Below are 17809 nucleotides of genomic sequence, written 5' to 3'. Positions count from 1 at the left end.
AATCTTGATACAAAACTGGTAAAGTTTTATTTGGGTTCTTTGAAAGAGATGCCTCAAAATTTCAAAAGTAATCTTGTACATTAACTATAACCTATAGAAAGTATGTTATGCCACCCTGAAGGTTGCTATAAAAATTGTTTATGAAGTACAAGCCAAGACTAAAATATGTTGCAATGCAGAGTTTTGAAAAATGTTCTATATAGTAGAAGAGACCAAATCATGCTAAAATGCAGAAAAAGACTATACATCAGTTTGCAGGCTACATTATTCAAAAAAATACAACCATAAAAAAGGTAATAAGATTACATTTTCACATTTCATGGCTAGTAAAGTGTGTTAGGCTGCTCAGATATTCATAACTTACTGTGACATTTGGGAAGATTACATTTTGTAGTGCAGAGCCATTACCACAGCTCAGATAATAACTAGCCAATGCCTGGACCTGGATTATGATTCCTGTCATTGGAAACAAATTTGTGTTTTGAAGGTTGATCAGTTTCAAATAACTATTACAAAGGGTTAACACGACATCCTGTAGAATCTCTGCATGGCTTTTAGGTATAATAGATATGCATACATACAGTAGATCAAATATGCCACGCATTTGTATGTTCAAATTTCTGTCATCAATTTTTTCCTGGAAAGGCATATTTCATAATATTTAACACAATGGAAGAATATTTAAAACACCTGTCTGGATATTACGCTCACACTCTACACTCAATTTAAAAGCTGATGAAATATTTGGGGGCCTTTTTAGAAATTACTTTCAAAAATTAATTCTGTAGCTTCTTGGAAGGGTGGTTATTGATGGCAACTGCACAGATCAAACTGAAAGATTAATGTAAGTAGTGTTAAGGTGAAGGTAAGGTCTCTTAGGTTAGTTGCAACAAGGTTTATGAGCTATTTAAATCTGCACTGCTGACATGTATTTGTTGGAAGAAATTTTCACAGTATTACAATTCTACCTAGACTTATTTTCATGGAAGAAAGTTTTTTCAAACATGTTGGCTGGTTTGTCTTACGTTAAATAAAGTCTAGGTATTGTTATTGTTGTACGTGTGTTTGAAGAAGTGCCTCATTGTAGTTGGTGAAAAGGTGTAATTTCTGTCTTCTGTGAAGAGAATTTGTCTTCTTTACTATTGTGTTTAAATTATTTTTATAAAATCTTTTTCTTTCACCAAGTAACTATTTTAGGATTATGTATTATTGTGTTGTGCAGAATTATTATTTTTTAATTGCCTTAGGGATGTTTTGTTTGATTACCTTTCTGAATCTTTGCAGTTTCCCCCCAAGGAGTTTTCCTTGTGCCTCAGTTCTCTGTCACTCCTTACTTCTACATTCTGTCTTCTCTGTGTATTGGAGATCCTCTCAAGTTATCTTCCAAAGAATTCTGGTGTTTTTAGACCTGGACTAGCCCTTTATCTTGCTAAAGTACATTAGAATTTATCTTTGCCAATTTTGCAGTCCCAAGTTCATGGAATGACTTTTCTCAGTAAATTTTTCCCTTTAACTTTTCTTAATCCTTGGTAATGGCTATTGATCATTTCTGTCTATATTTAATAAAAGACTGGTTTAACATGATTATGTATATAGTTTATATTACTGTGTGCTTTCTGGAAATCTCTCACCAGAAATTTCTGTAGAAGAGTTTCTGTTTTATCTCATTCTCATATCTTGTGCATTGGCTATTTTGAAAACAACTAAATTTTATTTCATATTTTTTTTTCTTTGGATGTTCATTTGGCTTTCTTTTGTGAACTATTTATATCTTCATAAACCTTTCTCCACCAAATTGATACCTTAATTGCTCTTTCTTATATTGTACTTCTTTTTATTTCTGTAAGCTGTTAATGATTTATGTTTTACTCTGAATCCTCCTTCCTTCCTTTCTTCCAAACAAGACCTTACTACATTTATAGCTCAGGGTAGCTTCAAAGTTGCTACATAACCCAGACTTGACTCAAAAATCACTGTCCACCTGCCTCAGCCTCTTGAATTTTGGGAATAACAAAGATATACCATTATGCCTGGCAAGAATTTCTTATATTGTATATAATTTAACTTTTGGTTTTTAATTTAAATTATATATACATATATATATATATATTTGTTTGAAACAGTTTCACTATGCAGTTCAGGTTGACCTTGAACTTACTTTGTAGCCCAGGCTAGCCTTGAACTTGTTATGATCTTCCTGCCTCAACCTCCTGAGTGCTGGGATTTTAAAATGATACTGAAAAACAAAATAGTACATATTTCTTTTAAAAAAATTTTCATTTTAAAGAGAATAAAATCAAGCAAAATAAAACAGGATAAAATGAAATCAAAACAATGTAAGTGATACAGGATTTCAAAACAAGATAATAGGTAATCAATGATGGCTGCCATAATACCTCTTGTTGTCTTCATAATAGCTGACCATACCATCAGACAGTAAAATCAAACAAAAAAGAATAGAATAGAACCAGTAAAAACAAAACAATAATACAATACAGGACTTCAAAACAAGATGATAGGGAATTAATAATGGCTGCCACCTTCAGAAGGAAATCCTCCATAGATGCTGTATTGTGTATTGTTACCTCTAAATGAAAGAGTTTTTGGTGCTATTAAAGAGGGAATATAAAGTAAAAATAGCCTTCATTCCAAGAACGTGGAGAGAACTCCATGACCACCAGCGGCCTGGCTTTCTTTAGTGTGTAATATATATATATATATATATATATATATATATATATATATATATATATATACACTCTGACCTGGGTGCACTTAGGGGGGGGGCCATTGATGAGGCACAAGTGCAAACAGGAAGGGGAGTTGCAATTAAGGCTGAGGAAGAAGCAAAAAGTGGCAGGTGTTCCTGCTTTGGCCCTCTGCCATGTCAGACTACTGCCATGATTTCTACTAAGGCAAGAACCTGAAATGTCAGTGAGCATTAAACACTACAAGCATTAAGTTGTATTTTACTTCAGTAGCTACCATCTCAGCCTGTTTCTCCAGATGAGCTGGTCACTTACGAGGGAGGGGCCCCACCTTGGCTCTTTTTATCTCCCAGCCCAGGGTCCAGAAGAGGCTGCTCTCTGGTTCTCCTCCACTCAGCCTACAAATGGCACCAACTCACAGGAAGGGACTGGTGTCTGCTTTAATTCCCCGCTGCCTGCACATGTCAAAAATAGTACATATTTCTGGGATATGGCTTGATTGTCCTGTATATGTATTCATTGTGTAATGCCTAAATTAAGAGTAGAGGTATCTAGCTTCTTCAGTGTTTATCACTTCTTTTTTTTTAATTTTGAAAGTAGTAAAATGCAACAGAACAAGACAGAATAAAGCCAACTGAGACTGTGTAGTGAAATTGGTACAGAACTTTATAGCAGGTTACTGGGATAACAGTAATAGGTATTGATCAGATTATTTCCAAAAGATATTATTTCCAAAATATATGAAGTATAAAACAAAAGAGGCCTTTATTCTGAGAACACAGAGAGAGATAATCGACACCCCCCGGCTACTAGAGTCCAGCTATCTCTCCAGCAGACACATGGGGGGCGTGGGGGGTATATAAGTAGCCTAAGCTTAAGGTAGTGCCCTAGGACCATTAGAGATGCACAGGTATTTCATTGGCACACGTTTGATGCCAGGAGCACATTCCGAAGGGTGGGAGGAAATAGAATTACAGGTAAATCTCTAGGGGCGGGGGAGGTAGGAGCTCCTTGGCTTTATCAGCTACAGTGTCCGGCCTGGGCCAAAACCCTTTCATATCCCGTCTTATGATTATTATGAAAAGGGGTGAAGATTTCTCTCTTTAACTATTTCCTGCTGGCAGGGGGTGCTGTATGGGAGTCTAGGGGAGTTGACGGGATGATTGTTGATGCCCAGGTATATGCTGGTGCCAGGTGTTTTAGCCAGGACAGCTTCACTGGTCAATGCACGTATGTTAGACTAGAAAAACAAAGAGACATGATGTTATGAGGAGACATGGCACTGTCATATTTAAGGACCCAGGCGAGGTAGAGGGAAAGGTGCCTTTGATTTAGACATGTCATTCTATCAGGATGACGTTGAGGTAGGATCATTGTCAGTGAGGTAAAATTCTGAAAATTAAGTGTGCGATTAGTAGGAGTGAAGTTATGAGAGGTGATTATTCCCCCATCTGAAAGCATAAAAAGTTAAGAGGGTAGGTGTGTAAAACTTGTCTCCAGTCCAGGAATTGAACTGGAAAAAATAGGGGGAGTAGGGAAGGTGGTAGCTTATCAGTATAGGGAAGGTAAGGGCTTAAGCTTTCAGGGATGTCACGTTTAACCAGACAGCTGAGGGTAGAAAGAACTACGACAGTTACCACATAGAACATTATGAAGATGATCTTACGCATGATGTGGGAGTCTCCAGGAAAGACTATTAAGAGTCCTGCTGTAAAAATGATCATCAATAGAACGTAAGAAATTAGGAACCAAAGTGGATAACAAAACATGACTTAGCCTGTTAACTGTGGCTGCGAGACCTTTGTGAAACAGAGACGGGTGGGCGACAGAAGATGAGATGACCACTCAGAATGATCAGATTTAGGGCTGGGAGGGCACCCCTTAGCCTGAGTGATGTGAAACCAGGATGGGAGTCCAGCAACTTTGACCGCTGTAGGGGTAGCCAAGTAGATCAGATAGGGGCCACTCCACCTTGGTTGTAGTCCAGTGGATTTAGAACATTTGAGATAAATTATATCTCCTGGGGATATGGGAGGATCTGGTTTGGCCTCTCCAGAGGGTTGTGGAAGGCAGAGATCAGCATGTTGTTGCAACAGGTGTTGGAGGAAGGAGAGGACTGGGACATAGTCAGCCGGGGAGGGAGATTTTGGGGAGTAGGAAGATTGTGGAGTAAGAATGGCCTGCCATATATAAGTTCAAAAGGACTTAAGAAAGTAGGAGCCCAGGGAAGTGCCCTGAGCTTGGCTAAGGCTAAGGGCAAAAGTTGAGGCCAAGGTTGGTGTAGTTCTAAAGTGAGTTTTGTAAGGTGTGTCTTTATGAGGCCATTTGCCTTTTCTACTTTTCCTGAGGATTGTGGATGGTATGTGATGTGTAGGTGCCAGGTGATGTGTAAGCTCGAGGATACCTGTTGAGTGATCTGAGGAATAAAGGCGGGACCATTATCTGCCTGAATACTCCGAGGAAGACCAAACCTTGGAATGATTTCTTGTAATATGACTTTGGTAACTACATATATCACTGAGGAGAGGTTTACTAGCAATAACAGGTGGAATCTTTTGAGGCCTCAGTGTGTCTAAGTCAGCCTGTATAAAAGGGAATAAAAGCATTTTAAGATTTAGGACTGGGACCTGCACAAAATTGGCACTGTTTGTAAACGGCATAGGTTGACCATCAATACCCCATCATAGAGATTGAGCACTTAATATAGCAGCCTGAAAACCCAGGAAGAACTCTGTATACATGGCCTGTATGTCCATAAATACAGAGAACGTTTTACCTGAGAGTTTAATGTGACTTGGATTCTGAGACAGATACCCACAAAGGGGGCTGTGTTGGCCCTGAATCCCCTCAGTCTTTGGCAGCAATTTTTGTCAGCAACAAATCTGGCAGTGTTGGCATTTCCTGTGAGGGCTAGAGGTTAGGATGGCTTACCCACTCTCTGGTGGCTAGGATACCCCAGCAGCCCTGGAGTAAGGTCTCAAAGAATACCAGGATGGGGCAGTCTCTCTTGCCCAATGTCTTCTGCTGCATTTGAGTGTGATCTGTGGGGAGCGGGGAGCAGGCAGCTCCACCTTGTGTAGGTTTGCCTGTCTCAGAACTGCAAGTGTTGTAAGTGCTAAAATATGAAAAACTATATCAAGATCTCTCTAAGGTTTGAAGGTCAAGTTTTGCCTTTTAGTTTGGGATTTGGACTTCAGTAAAAGGTATCTGTAGAATTAAGTAAGTATGTAGGAGTTTAATATTGGCATTTTAGATTAGAGAGCAAGCTTTATCTGGATGGCATACCGCTTTTTTTTTTTTAGGGTGCCGTGTGGAATTACATAGTTAACAAAAAGGCTTTAGTGTGCCCAAAAAAGTCTTTAGTCTGTCCTTTTATTTTGGAGTATAATCTCAGTTTAATGGAAACATTTTGCAGTAAAGGTTTAACAATCTTACAAATAAATCTATTAAAATTGATCTAATATTGTCACATTTGGAACACGTTTACTTGTTTTTAAGTCCATTAACTTGCAGTAGTAAGAACCAAGACAAATAAAATAAAACTTTGAAGAAAACCCTTGTCTTGGAATAGAGCTAGTGGTTCCCAGCAAAAAGGAATTTATAATTATCTGGATCTAAAAGAAAACATTTGTCATGGCTGGAACACACACACAAAAAAGACAGCAAAAACAATCTGAACTAAATATCTGAAAACGTGAATACAGTGTCAGATCAGCAATGAGTTTATCCATTGTGTCTGTCTGCGGCGGCAGACAGAGCGAGCCTGTAGAGAGAGCATACTTGCACTTGGGGGTGGGGGCTGGGATCCCTCTGGCACGCAGCCTGTAGGTGGAACATGCAGAGTGGGCAGGGTGAGCATCGGGATGCAGTGTGCAGGGGTGGGCTGAGATCACACCTGGAAATGCGTAAGGTGATGGCGATGATGGCGCTGGGACGGCGCACCGAAACACACAAGGCAGCTGTGACAATGGCGCACGGGGTGGGGCTTGCAGGCTTGTGGCAGCAGCGGTGGCGGTGGTGGCGGTGGCGGCGGGGCTGGGAGGTGCCCTGACGCAGCTTGAAGCCAGGGGCCGCTCCCAGAGGTGCGAGGCCCGCAGCTGCCGAATCGCCACTTGGAGGAGCCCCTCGCAGGGTGCGCGGCTTAGGGCGCAGCATTAAAAGCCGAACCTGCGGCATGGATTAGGGCATGGCATTAGAGCCAAATTGCACGTGTGGACCTGAATTGCGGCATGAGAGCCGAAACACCGCACGCGGAGTTGGGGGCTGTGGTGTGAAAGCCAAAAAAACTGTTTAAAGCTCAAAGCAGTTTTGTGTGTATCTCTTAACAGCGTTTTGGTCTCATTTTTTTATCTCGGTGGGGAATGGGTTGGCGTGCATGGGGAAACAAAGGGATGCTGGCAGCCTGGCGGGGGGAGGGGAAGCAGGGAGGAAAGGAGACACTGAGAAAGCTCTGAAAGGCTGCAAGGGAAGACGCTGTTATCTCTTTTAAGTGTGGGGAGGGGGAGGGATCCTGGAGGAGACAAAGGGACGGGAAAGCTGGTGGGAAAGGGCACATTCCCAAAACAAAAGCTTAAAGACAGAGAGTTTTGTAAGATTGTCAGCAGTGTGATAAGCCATAAATAGGTATGGTTTCTGGGGGGGGGGGGACAGGAAGTGGTTCCTGAGATAAAATCTGGTGTGGGATCTAGCCCACGGGGTTACAATCAGATGAGGCAACGGCCGTGGTCTGCCAAGCTTAAAGTTGTCACTTTGTACCTCAGACTGATGGGTTATATGGCTCCAAAACTCTTAATAATTGGCCGTCACTAATATTTTGAGTGGACTTTACGTGGGCCAAGTAACCGCTCTGCCATGAAACCTTAAAAAACTCTGAAGGACTTAAGGGTCTCTCAATGTGGGTGGTTCAGAGTGGATGCAGGCTTGCCCAGAAAAACCCTGCTTTGGGCTGTGAGGGTCTGAGGTGTGGGCGGTCCAGAGTGGACACAGGTTTGCCCAGAAAGACCTTGTCTTAGGCTGTCCAAAGGACATGAAAGCGTCAGGAACCCACGCAAAGGGGGAGAAAATCCGCCTGGGCCTGGCCCAGGGGCTATCTCCGGGGAGTTGCTCACCTGTGGTAAATTGGTGGGTGTGGTTTGTGAACTGGCAGTGACAAGCTTACAGCTCCTGAGTGTAGAAGTGAAGAATTAATGCAGGATGCAGTCCTGAACAGCAAGGGACTCAAAACTGGGAACCAGCCCCAGGAGTCTCTCGCCTGCTGTTCCCAGTCAGGGAACCATATGATAGAACTGTGGGGGACCGACAGCAGCTGAAAAGATAAGAAATATGAAATATAAATGACCTTTATTTTGAGAATGCGGGGAGAGACACCCCGGACCCCCTGGGGCATGGCATCTCCACCCCGAGGCTGGCGATCTCTCCCCACATACATTTCATTACCTTTACAATAGTTGTTCTTTCAATCATATATAGCAAAATGAGATGAAATACAGACATTATAGAACTTATCAAAACAGAATATTGAATAGAGCAGTACCATTAATCAGAATAGAGCAAAACAGTAATAAAAATATTTGCCTTCAGAGAGATGGTAGAATGAAGTCCCCCTTATTTGCTATGGTCAACCTCTCAGGAGATGCTCAGATTTCTGGTTCCCATTTGCTAACGGGGGGACAGGAGAAGGAGGATAGGGGAAGTAAAATGTTTGACTTTAGGCCGTGCATCAGTAGGTTCACTATTGCTTAACAGGGAGGCAGGCTAGTTGCTTGGTTTCCCAGCGTCCTAATTTCCAACATGCTGTGAATCTCAGAAGACATTGGTGGTTCTCCCCCTGGAAGGGCCGCAGTCTGCTACACCACAGCCACTTACCAGGGAGGCGAGCTGCTTGCTTGGTTTCCGGCATCCTAAGTTCCAACATGGCGTGGATCTCAGGAGACACTGGTGGTTCTCCTCCTGGAAGGGCCGCAGCCAGCCACAATGCAGCCACTTACAGGGAGGCAAGCTGCTTGCTTGGTTTCCCCATTTATCACTTTTTTATGGTATAAGCATCCAGTAGTTCTTTTTTGTAGCTTCTTTGAAATATATAATTGTGTCTGTGCTTACAGGAGAAACAGGTATAATGCAAAATAAACAAATAGTTAAGAATTTACAAGATTGGCCCACAGTGTACTTGTATACTTAGCGTCATTGTGGAGGAAGCCAAGAGGGCCACCTGTGCACTGGGGATCCTCGAGGCCCAATTGGAGGTTTGGAGCTTGGTATGGTGCCCCTGGGAGTCCACACCTGGAGACTGAAGAACCTGTGCTAGAAGCCAGGAGATGATGTCCATGGTGAAGGTGAAGATAGGAGCTCCTCAGAAGAAACAGAAGCAGCCTTTGTTGCTTCTCCTTTATACTGTCCATTGGTTGGTTTGTTGTGAGATAGAATCTTGCTATGTAAGTCAGCCTGGCCTTGAACCCACTGTGTAGCCCAGGCTCGCCTCAAATAATCTTGCCTCAGCCTCCCTAGTACTGGGATTACAGGGTTGTGCTCCCCAATCAATTGTTTACTTGTCACTCATACCCAGTATATCCCAGCAAGTCTTCACTAAATTCCCTCAGCCGTACCCAGAACTATGCTGTTGCAGTTTAGTTGGTTGTTTCCTACTGAAGTTGACTGAATCACAGTTAGTGTCCATTGACCAGCCTTTCCTGTACCTCCTTCTTCATCAATGTCTCCAGCTATCAGTGTTTTGTATTCCCAGATGAGAGAGATCATGCAGTATTTTTTTTTGTCCTTGGCTTATTTCACTTAACATAGTGTCCTCCACTTTTTCTCATATTGTCACAAGTAACAGGGCTTCATCTTTTTATGCCTGAATAGTATTTCATAACATATATGGAGAAAGATGCTCCATGTTTAATGACCGAGTCTAGTTCCTGAGACTTGGTCCTTAAATGAATTGGTCGCTAAATAAGGCATTGTATATAGTATATGTTAGGGTTTTGTTTTTTTTTTTTTTTTTTTTTTGTGCTTCTGAGAGACAAAAACAGATGAGAAAAGCCTTTGTTGCTGGTGCAGCAGGGCTGCTGGAGACTGCAAGGACCTTTGAAAATGGGAAGCTGGGGAACAACTTTTATGGAATTGGGCTGGGGGTTAGACTGGATTGTGATGTTGGAAGAGGACTGGAGGATCTTTGGTTTAGGCACAACAGAAGAGCAGGAAGTTTATTTTGGGTTTGGGAGAAGAACATGGAAGTTGGGGCCGGGGGTTTAGCTCAGTGGCATAAGCGCCTGCCTTGCAAGTGTGTGGTCATGAGTTCAATCCCTGGTACCGATAAAAATGAAAAAGACAAAAAAAAAAAAAAAAAAAAAAAAGAGCATAGAAGTTAGCACTGGAAGGATACACTGTTATTCTAGGCCCGGGTGCCATGTTGGGCAGCACCACTTCGAGTTCTAGCAGAGCCCCATATGAATGGAGCCCATCAATATGTGCATAATATTCAAAACAAAGAAATGATCAGAGGAAACTACAACTCAGTGATGGCTTTTGTTTGCATAACTCTTACATACAGTACTAGAATGTATTAGAATATAAAACTACAATACTGTAGTGTACAGTACAATCAGCAAAATTACAGTAGTGTATAGCGAGGTGTATGGTATAAAACAAGGACATTGAGACTCTACAAACAAGATATGTAGGACTGTACAAAAGAAATCAGATGGATTGTGGCCGTTAACCAAGGGATATGTGTAACACCCTTTATTTGTGTATTGATAGAGATTTAAGATGTTTTCATTCCTTGATTTTTGTGAATAGTGCTACAGGAATAACATGTGAGGTACTGAGATCATTTCCTGTGGACATATATGCTCGAGTGGGATTTCTGGCTCACATGGTAGTTCTGTGATTAAATTTTGGAATAACTTCCATACTGTTTCCTGTGATAGTTGTTCCATTTACATTTCTATCAGCAGTATACAGTGCAATGATTCCTTTCTTCTCACATCTTGTTTTTTAATCTTTTTGATAGTCGTCATCCTTAACACAGTGAAATACCTCCTTTTGTCTTTGATAGTCCCTTGATTATTAGTGATGTTGAACATTTTTCTTATACCCTTCAGCCATTTGTATTTTTTTGGAAAAGTGTCAATTTAGATGTACTGTCCATCTTCAAATAGAATTTCTCCTGTATTTTTTTGCTATTGACTTTTTTCTTTCTTCTTTTTTTTTCTTTTTCTCTTCTCTTTTGGGTTTTTAGTGTGCAGGTCAGACTGGCTTTGAACTCACTTTGTAGCTTAGGCTGGCTTCAAACAGCAGTCCTCCTGCCTCAGCCTCCTGAGTGCTGTGCTTGCAGGTGTACACCACCACACCTGATCAGGTTTCTTATGTATGCATTCTGAATAATAACCTTATCAAATTATGGTTTGCAAATACTCTTCCGTTTTCTAGGTTATATCTTCCCTCTCTTTCCTTTGCTATGTACCTTCTTTTGTACCTGGTTTTGTAATCCAGGTTTGGAATTTATTTGGGCAGGTAGTGTGAAATAAGGATTCAATCTTAATGTTTTAAAATGAAACTTGTCATAGCCTCATTCAATGCTTGTGATCATTCTCATTCTGCGTTGAGTTAATGTTGATTCCAGGCTGTATTTTATTGTATCCATTATTTTCTAATACCATATACTTTTAATAGTTACATGTTTTATCATTTGTCTAATAATTTCAGTGCTTTGTTTTGTTTTTTGAGACAGGGTCTTGCTACGTAGTTCAGGTAGCCCAACCTGGCCTGGAACTCCTGGGGATCCTCTAGTCTCAGCCTCCCTTGTGCTGGCTACTGGGATTATAGGCACGAGCCATCACTTCCGTCTCTAGTATTCTTGTTATACAGAATACCCCATCCTTAGTTTTTACATATTTAATTACCACTTGGGACTTAAAATCATTTTGTCAAGAACCAGAAAAAAATAGGGGTTTAATGGTATTATGCTACATTTATAGATTAATTTGTGAAAAGTTAATAATTTAAAAGGATTTAATATTATTATCCAGAAACCTATTAGTTCCAAACTAGAAAATTTTATATTTGTGACTGGTATCAGAAATGTTTTAAAACTGCTATATTTTCTATGAGATATTACAGATATTTTGGAAATTCATTAAGTCTTTGATTCATTTTATATTCACACAAAATGACTCTTTAAGCTAGAGTTACAAACTTGATGTTATTCTCATATAGTGCTGTAGGTTTTCACCAAGGCAGATTTCCAGGTTGGAAGTCAGAAGTCTGATATTTTTTATTTTTATTTTTTTGGTACCGGAGATTGAACTCATGACCTCACACTTGGCCTGGCAGGTACTTATGCCTGCTGAGCTAAATCTTACCCTGCCTGTCTGATGTTTTCTAAATAAGTATAAAGTTTTTTGTTTTTATATATTTTTTTAATTTTAATTTTTATGTTTTGTAATGAGGGCTGAACCCAGGGGCTCATGCTTGGTAGGCAAACACTCTACTACTGAGTTACGTCTCCAAGCTCTGTTTAGATTTTTAATTAATTTTTGAGACAGAGACGTGCTTGATTGCCCAGTCTGGACTTGATTTTGTAATCCAGGCAAGGCTTGCTGAGTAGCTGGGATCTGTACAAGCACCACCTCAGGTTAAATAAGTGGTTAAACATTTTTTCCCCCAGAACTTTGTACTGTTTTTGTGATACTCTTCAATGTTTGAAATTGTTTCAAATTAAAAACAAAACAAAAATAATAAATTGAGTATTAAATCCACAAATAAAGGTAGTCTCTTTTTGCCTTGCTCATTCTTGTTTCTAGTATTTTCTTGTGGGCTGGCATATAGTAGGCATTCAGTAATGAGTTTATAAATTAATTATATAGTAGAGGTTTATATTTTGTGACTGTTTTTCATAGTCATGTTGAATCTATGTGGCCTTGTTCTGCGTCTCCTAGTGACTAACAACCCAGGCAACCACTGACTTAATTTCTGTTCCTGCAGTTTTACCTTTTCCAGTCTGTTGTATAAGGAGAATTGCACTACAAGTAGACATTTGTGTCTGGCTCTGTTATTTAACAGATGCCACAATAATAACAGCCACAGGCAAAGTTTGTCAAAACTGTGATGAGAACGTATTTGTAGGTCACAAGATGTTCTCCATGAGATACTTAATAATTTCAAAGTGAAAAACAGTGACATTAAAATTGAAAACTGTCAGTGATTACTTTAATGATCAAAGTTAACTTACACGTAGTTTGATATTTTGACATCAGATGTTTACACACTGAGAAGGGCACATACCCCTTCTGGGGTATCATTGCTAGAAAATAAAATACCCCCAAAATATTTGGATTAGGAGACCTTGTGTAGAATAATTGGCAAGTACTCTTCAAAAAAAGTGTCTAACTTTGAAGATTTAGCAAAAAAAAAAAAAAAAAAAGTGTCAAAGTTATGAAAGTCAAAGAATGCCTGTGGAACGACCATTGTTTGGGAATGACTAAGGGGTTGGTAGACTAAATCTGTGATCAGAACAAAAAAATTAGTTGTGTTAAGTCTCAACATTTGAGAAAAATCTGTAGATTGGCTATTACAATTGCATGTAAATGTTAATTGCCTAGTTTTAATAGGCAATTAGGTATTAAGAATGCTGAGTAGAAGGTATCTAGGAACTTTGTACTGTTTTTGTGATATTTTTCAATGTTTGAAATTGTTTCAAATTAAAGACAAAACAAGAATAAAAGTCATAAATCAAAAAATGAAAGATCTGTATTTTCAGAGTTCTAATTTAGAGTGCCGGATGGTTTTACAGTGTCTTTGGCGGGTTGGGAGTGAAGCAGAGTCAAGACCAAGGAACTAGGAGCAAGCCTGTCACACCCAAGGTTTTAGCCAAAACTCAGCTGTCATCTCATGCTGCTTGGTGAATCACACGCCTTGTCTGTGCTTGCCTGGAGTCCTTGTCTTCCTGTACAGAGGCATGTCATTCAGGCTTGTGTTTCTCCTCTCAGGCCAGTGTGCATTTTGAACAGAACCTAGCACACATGCCAATACCTGGCTGCAAGGACTTTTAATTGATTTCCCACCTTTGAACCTTCCTTCTTTCCTGGAGTAAACTCACTTTGTTGTATTTATTATTTTTTATGAGCTGTTAGATTTTGTTTTATAAAATTCACTTTCTTTTAATTCTTGCTCACTTTTTAGATTTAGGAATGTATAATGTAAGTGTAGGTGAATCATAATTTTGACAGATCTTTAAAGAATATAGTTAAAATAACATCTGTATACTTTAAATGAAAATAAAATTTATTGTTAAAAGATCTAGTTAAAAAGGATGTCTCTACAAAAGCAATTCTTAGAAAATATTTTTAATTTTTGAAAAATTTTTGTGGTGCTGGGCTGAAGCTGAGGATCTCATGTGTGCTAGGCAGTTGTTCTGCCACTGAACTCTTTAAAGTGTTTTGGTTCCTTTAAACAATTGGTATTCGTTTAAAAATTTCAAACCTTCTCTGTTAGTGTGGGGAGACCCTGGGTGAGGTAGCAAGATGGGACCAGGTCAGCATAACTGTCTTTGAATTGGTTCTCTAACAGTAATAGCAGCAAAATAAATTCTGTCAGGAATGACTTTGGGTATGTGAATAATTGTGTCTAATTTATACTGTTGATTGTTTGGAAAGGAGAGAGATCAAAATTGATGGGTATATAATAACATAGAAACTGGCAAATATAAACACATAGTTTTGGGTCCCTTCTGAAGCTTTCCATTTTTGCTGTGTTTTTACCCTGTTTAGGTAGAAAGGACCTTTGAATTGCTAAGAATGGTTCACAAAGTGGATGATTTATGAATGAGAATTGTATTAGAGGCAGCTGATTTGGATCTCCATAAGTAATAGGGCAGTAGGTAGTGACTTAACTAAGATAGCTTACATTTGTTTTATATTCTAAATATTTATGTGACTAAATTTGAAGATTTCTCTAGAAGGTATTTTTTTCCAGAGCTTTTTTTCCCCCCACAATTGATTGTTGGTTTTTATTTATTTTTCAGTACTGGGAATTGAACCTTGTGCTTGCCAGGCAGGTGCTTATGTCACCGAGCTATATCCTTGGCCCCAGGGCTGGTTTCTTTTACATGAACCTTTTATTGCAGTAGAGAGTAGGGAAGAATATGTATGAGTAATTATTGCTAATGTAAACTTTAAGAACAAGTTAGAGTGATCTTGAAGAACTACTAATGCCTTTGATGTGTGTGTTTGTGTGTGTGTATATTTTTCCCTTTGCAAGCTGGTAGGGGGGCAGTTTGATTTGGAGATGAATTTCATTATCCAAGAAGGAGAGAGTATCATCTGCATGGTCGACCTCCTGGAGAAGTGTGACATCACCTGTCAAGCAGAGGTCTGGAGCATGTTTACTGCCATTCTGAAGAAGAGCATACGGAACCTGCAGATCTGTGCAGAAGTTGGCCTTGTTGAAAAAGTCCTTGGGAAAATAGAAAAAGTTGACAACATGATTGCAGGTATGACATTGTTGCTGTACCGTATTTATGAAGAGGTAAAATTTGATTGTTAAATATTGTATTTCTGTTATTTTATTTAGCAACATTTATTTAAGAAGTATTTGAGTGTGTGGCATGTACCTAGAATTTCGGTATCCAAACCCTTAAGTAAGCAGTGCATTTTAATTATTTAAGAAATGTAGCTTAATTATTTTACTGTTTTCTTTTATTTCTAGATCTTTTAGTTGACATGTTGGGCGTGCTGGCTAGCTATAATTTGACAGTTCGAGAACTAAAGCTTTTCTTCAGTAAACTTCAAGGAGATAAAGGACAATGGGTAAATAAAACAAAAACTTAATATGCTTTGGTATTTGAAAGTACTCAAACACATTTATAGCTCTTAAGTAACAAATATTGGAGATGGGATGAATGGCTAATTGAGGGGAAGAGATCAATTTAAATAGCATTTAGGTCTGCACAACTGCTTTTGCTGTACTTATAGATAGGGGTGGACAAAGAGAGTGGGTGTTCCAGGCAGGCTAATAATTGATCCTTCTTCACAGGGTTATTCTTTATATGTCCAGTGTTTATTAGTGGAAAAGTGAAGATAGGGAAAGAAAAGTAAGGCAGTAGTGGTCCTTAAGCTTGAACAACCTGCTCAGCGAACAGAAGCTTTGCAATTAGTGAGATCTACCTTCCTTAGACACACACACTTCAGTGTCCCTTTGCAGTGGGGGTCAGTGAACTTATTTTGAACCTCAGGTACCTTTTTAAACCATTTCTTTTTGCCCCTTAATTTAGTTGTACTGTAGCAGAGTACTAGTAAATAATTTCACCAGTGATGTTAGGTTTCCAGGTTCATTTTAGTGCCCTTGAGCGACCATAGCTCATAACACAGCGGTACCTAAATTTGTGTCCTGTGTGGCTTTGATTTATTGTCTTAGATTCTTTGTTTCCTTTCAATCAAACTCTAGTTTTCCAGCTGCTTTTCTAATTTTTGTTACTGATTTTCACTGAATTTGAATGTGTTCTTAGGTTTGATTTACTTTTGTGTTTATGCTTATTAGACTTCTTTCATTCTTGGGTTTGTAGTTTTCATCAAATTTAGAAAAATTTTGACCATTGTCTCTTCAAATATTGTTTTCTTTCCTCCTCTTCTCCCTCCTTCTCTGGGACTCCACATACAGGTGAGTTAGGCCTCTTTATTCCTCACAGGTCACCAAGAGTATGTTTTCAGGCTTTTCTCCTCTTTTTTTTTTTTTTAGGTTGTTTTTATTGCTTTAGTTTCAAGTTAACATATTTTTTCTTCTGCAGTATTTTAATTCCATCCATGAAAAATTCCAGATGGTATATTTTATATCTCATTATGTCCATGTTTTCCTTTAAATCACTGACAGTGTTTAGTGCAGTAGTGTTTTCTTGCCTTCTCTTGTCTGTTGATTGTATGGTCTCATCATTTTCCAGGTCAGCTTTTTACTCATTGATTTTGTTCCTTTTTCTAGGTCACATTTTCCTGCTATTATTAGGAAATCAAATACAATGAATTGTATATTATCCTGGATTCTATGTGTCTAGGACTTTGTAATGATACTGTTTTTCTATAGCTCTTAAGGTGTTTGTGGATCAGAATTGCCCTTTAAGGCTGGTTTGAAGGTTTTTTCTAGGCAGGTTTAGAGTAGCTATTCTGCTAGGGTTATTTTTAGCCTTACTTTATTTTTTTTCTTTTCCTGAAACAGAGTGTTGCTTTGTAGTTCAAACTGGCCTTGAACTCATGGCAGTCTTCCTGCCTCAGCCTCCCAAATGCTGAGATTATAAGCGTGCCTAGCCAGCCTTGCTATTGAGGCCTGGTTTCTCTGGGATCTCTGCTGAATCACTAGCGGTCTCAGACATGGGGCAGAGATGATGTGTGACTGAATTCTCTGCTATGTCTAGTAGGGTCTGAAACAATTCCTGGCTCTGCAGTAGTTCAGGAAGTTGTTTGATTTATAACACTCAGTGTCGTATTCTGGTGAGTTTTACAGTAATCACACACCATTTGTTAATAAAGAATTAGTTCGCCTGTTCGGGCCTTTCTCTCCACTTAGCTCCTTCCTTAACAGTATCTGCCCTGGAACTTTGGTCTGCCTCATTCTCCCCATGTGTCTGCTGTACTTTCTGTAGTGCAGTGCACCTTCAGATTCTGACCAGCCACCTTCTCTCTGTGTAGTGTTGGGGAAATGGACTCCACTGAGAAGTCTTTGAGTTTTATTCATTTCTGAGGAATCAGTGTCCTAAGGTGGCTTTTTCCATGTTGGAAAACAGTTTTTGTTTCATGCATTTTGTCCACTGTCCTGGTTGTCCATGGTGGGTTTGTAAGTACAGGTCCTGTTACTGTGTCATATCCAAAAGAAATATATTGTTTGATTTATATCTATTTAGAATACATGATTAATACATTTTTGTTATACTTGTAAAAATTATGTGTAAGAAAAAAGCCAAAGTGTGAACAGACATAGAAATACAAATACAAAATCATTTATAATTTAACACATTCATGTAGAACAGTATTGATATATCACCTTGTATCTATAGTCTCAAAGATCTGATAAGTAGATAATAATCACAGTTTGAGAGAGAAGTTTATTTTAAATCT

General features: G+C 39.2%; 1 protein-coding gene across 6 annotated transcripts in view; it reads left to right on the top strand.

The window, feature by feature from the left end:
- Lrba (LPS responsive beige-like anchor protein) overlaps positions 1-17809 on the top strand; it is a 662281-nt gene that overhangs the window by 65236 nt on the left and 579236 nt on the right. For all 6 annotated transcript variants that reach the window (XR_010039211.1, XR_010039212.1, XM_003476894.5 and 3 more), the window contains exons 3-4: positions 14967-15198; positions 15414-15514. Coding sequence is in view for 4 of the 6 variants with exons in the window: in XM_003476894.5 (XP_003476942.2) it covers positions 14967-15198; positions 15414-15514 (333 nt within the window). In the remaining 2 variants the exon portion in view is untranslated. The remainder of the gene's footprint in view (positions 1-14966; positions 15199-15413; positions 15515-17809) is intronic.

The sequence above is a fragment of the Cavia porcellus genome, unplaced genomic scaffold (genome assembly GCF_034190915.1).
Source record: "Cavia porcellus strain 051 isolate PalLab524CR breed Dunkin Hartley unplaced genomic scaffold, mCavPor4.1 scaffold_14, whole genome shotgun sequence".
In the NCBI taxonomy this organism is placed as follows: Eukaryota; Metazoa; Chordata; class Mammalia; order Rodentia; family Caviidae; genus Cavia; species Cavia porcellus.
This window is presented reverse-complemented; position numbering and strand designations above follow the sequence as displayed.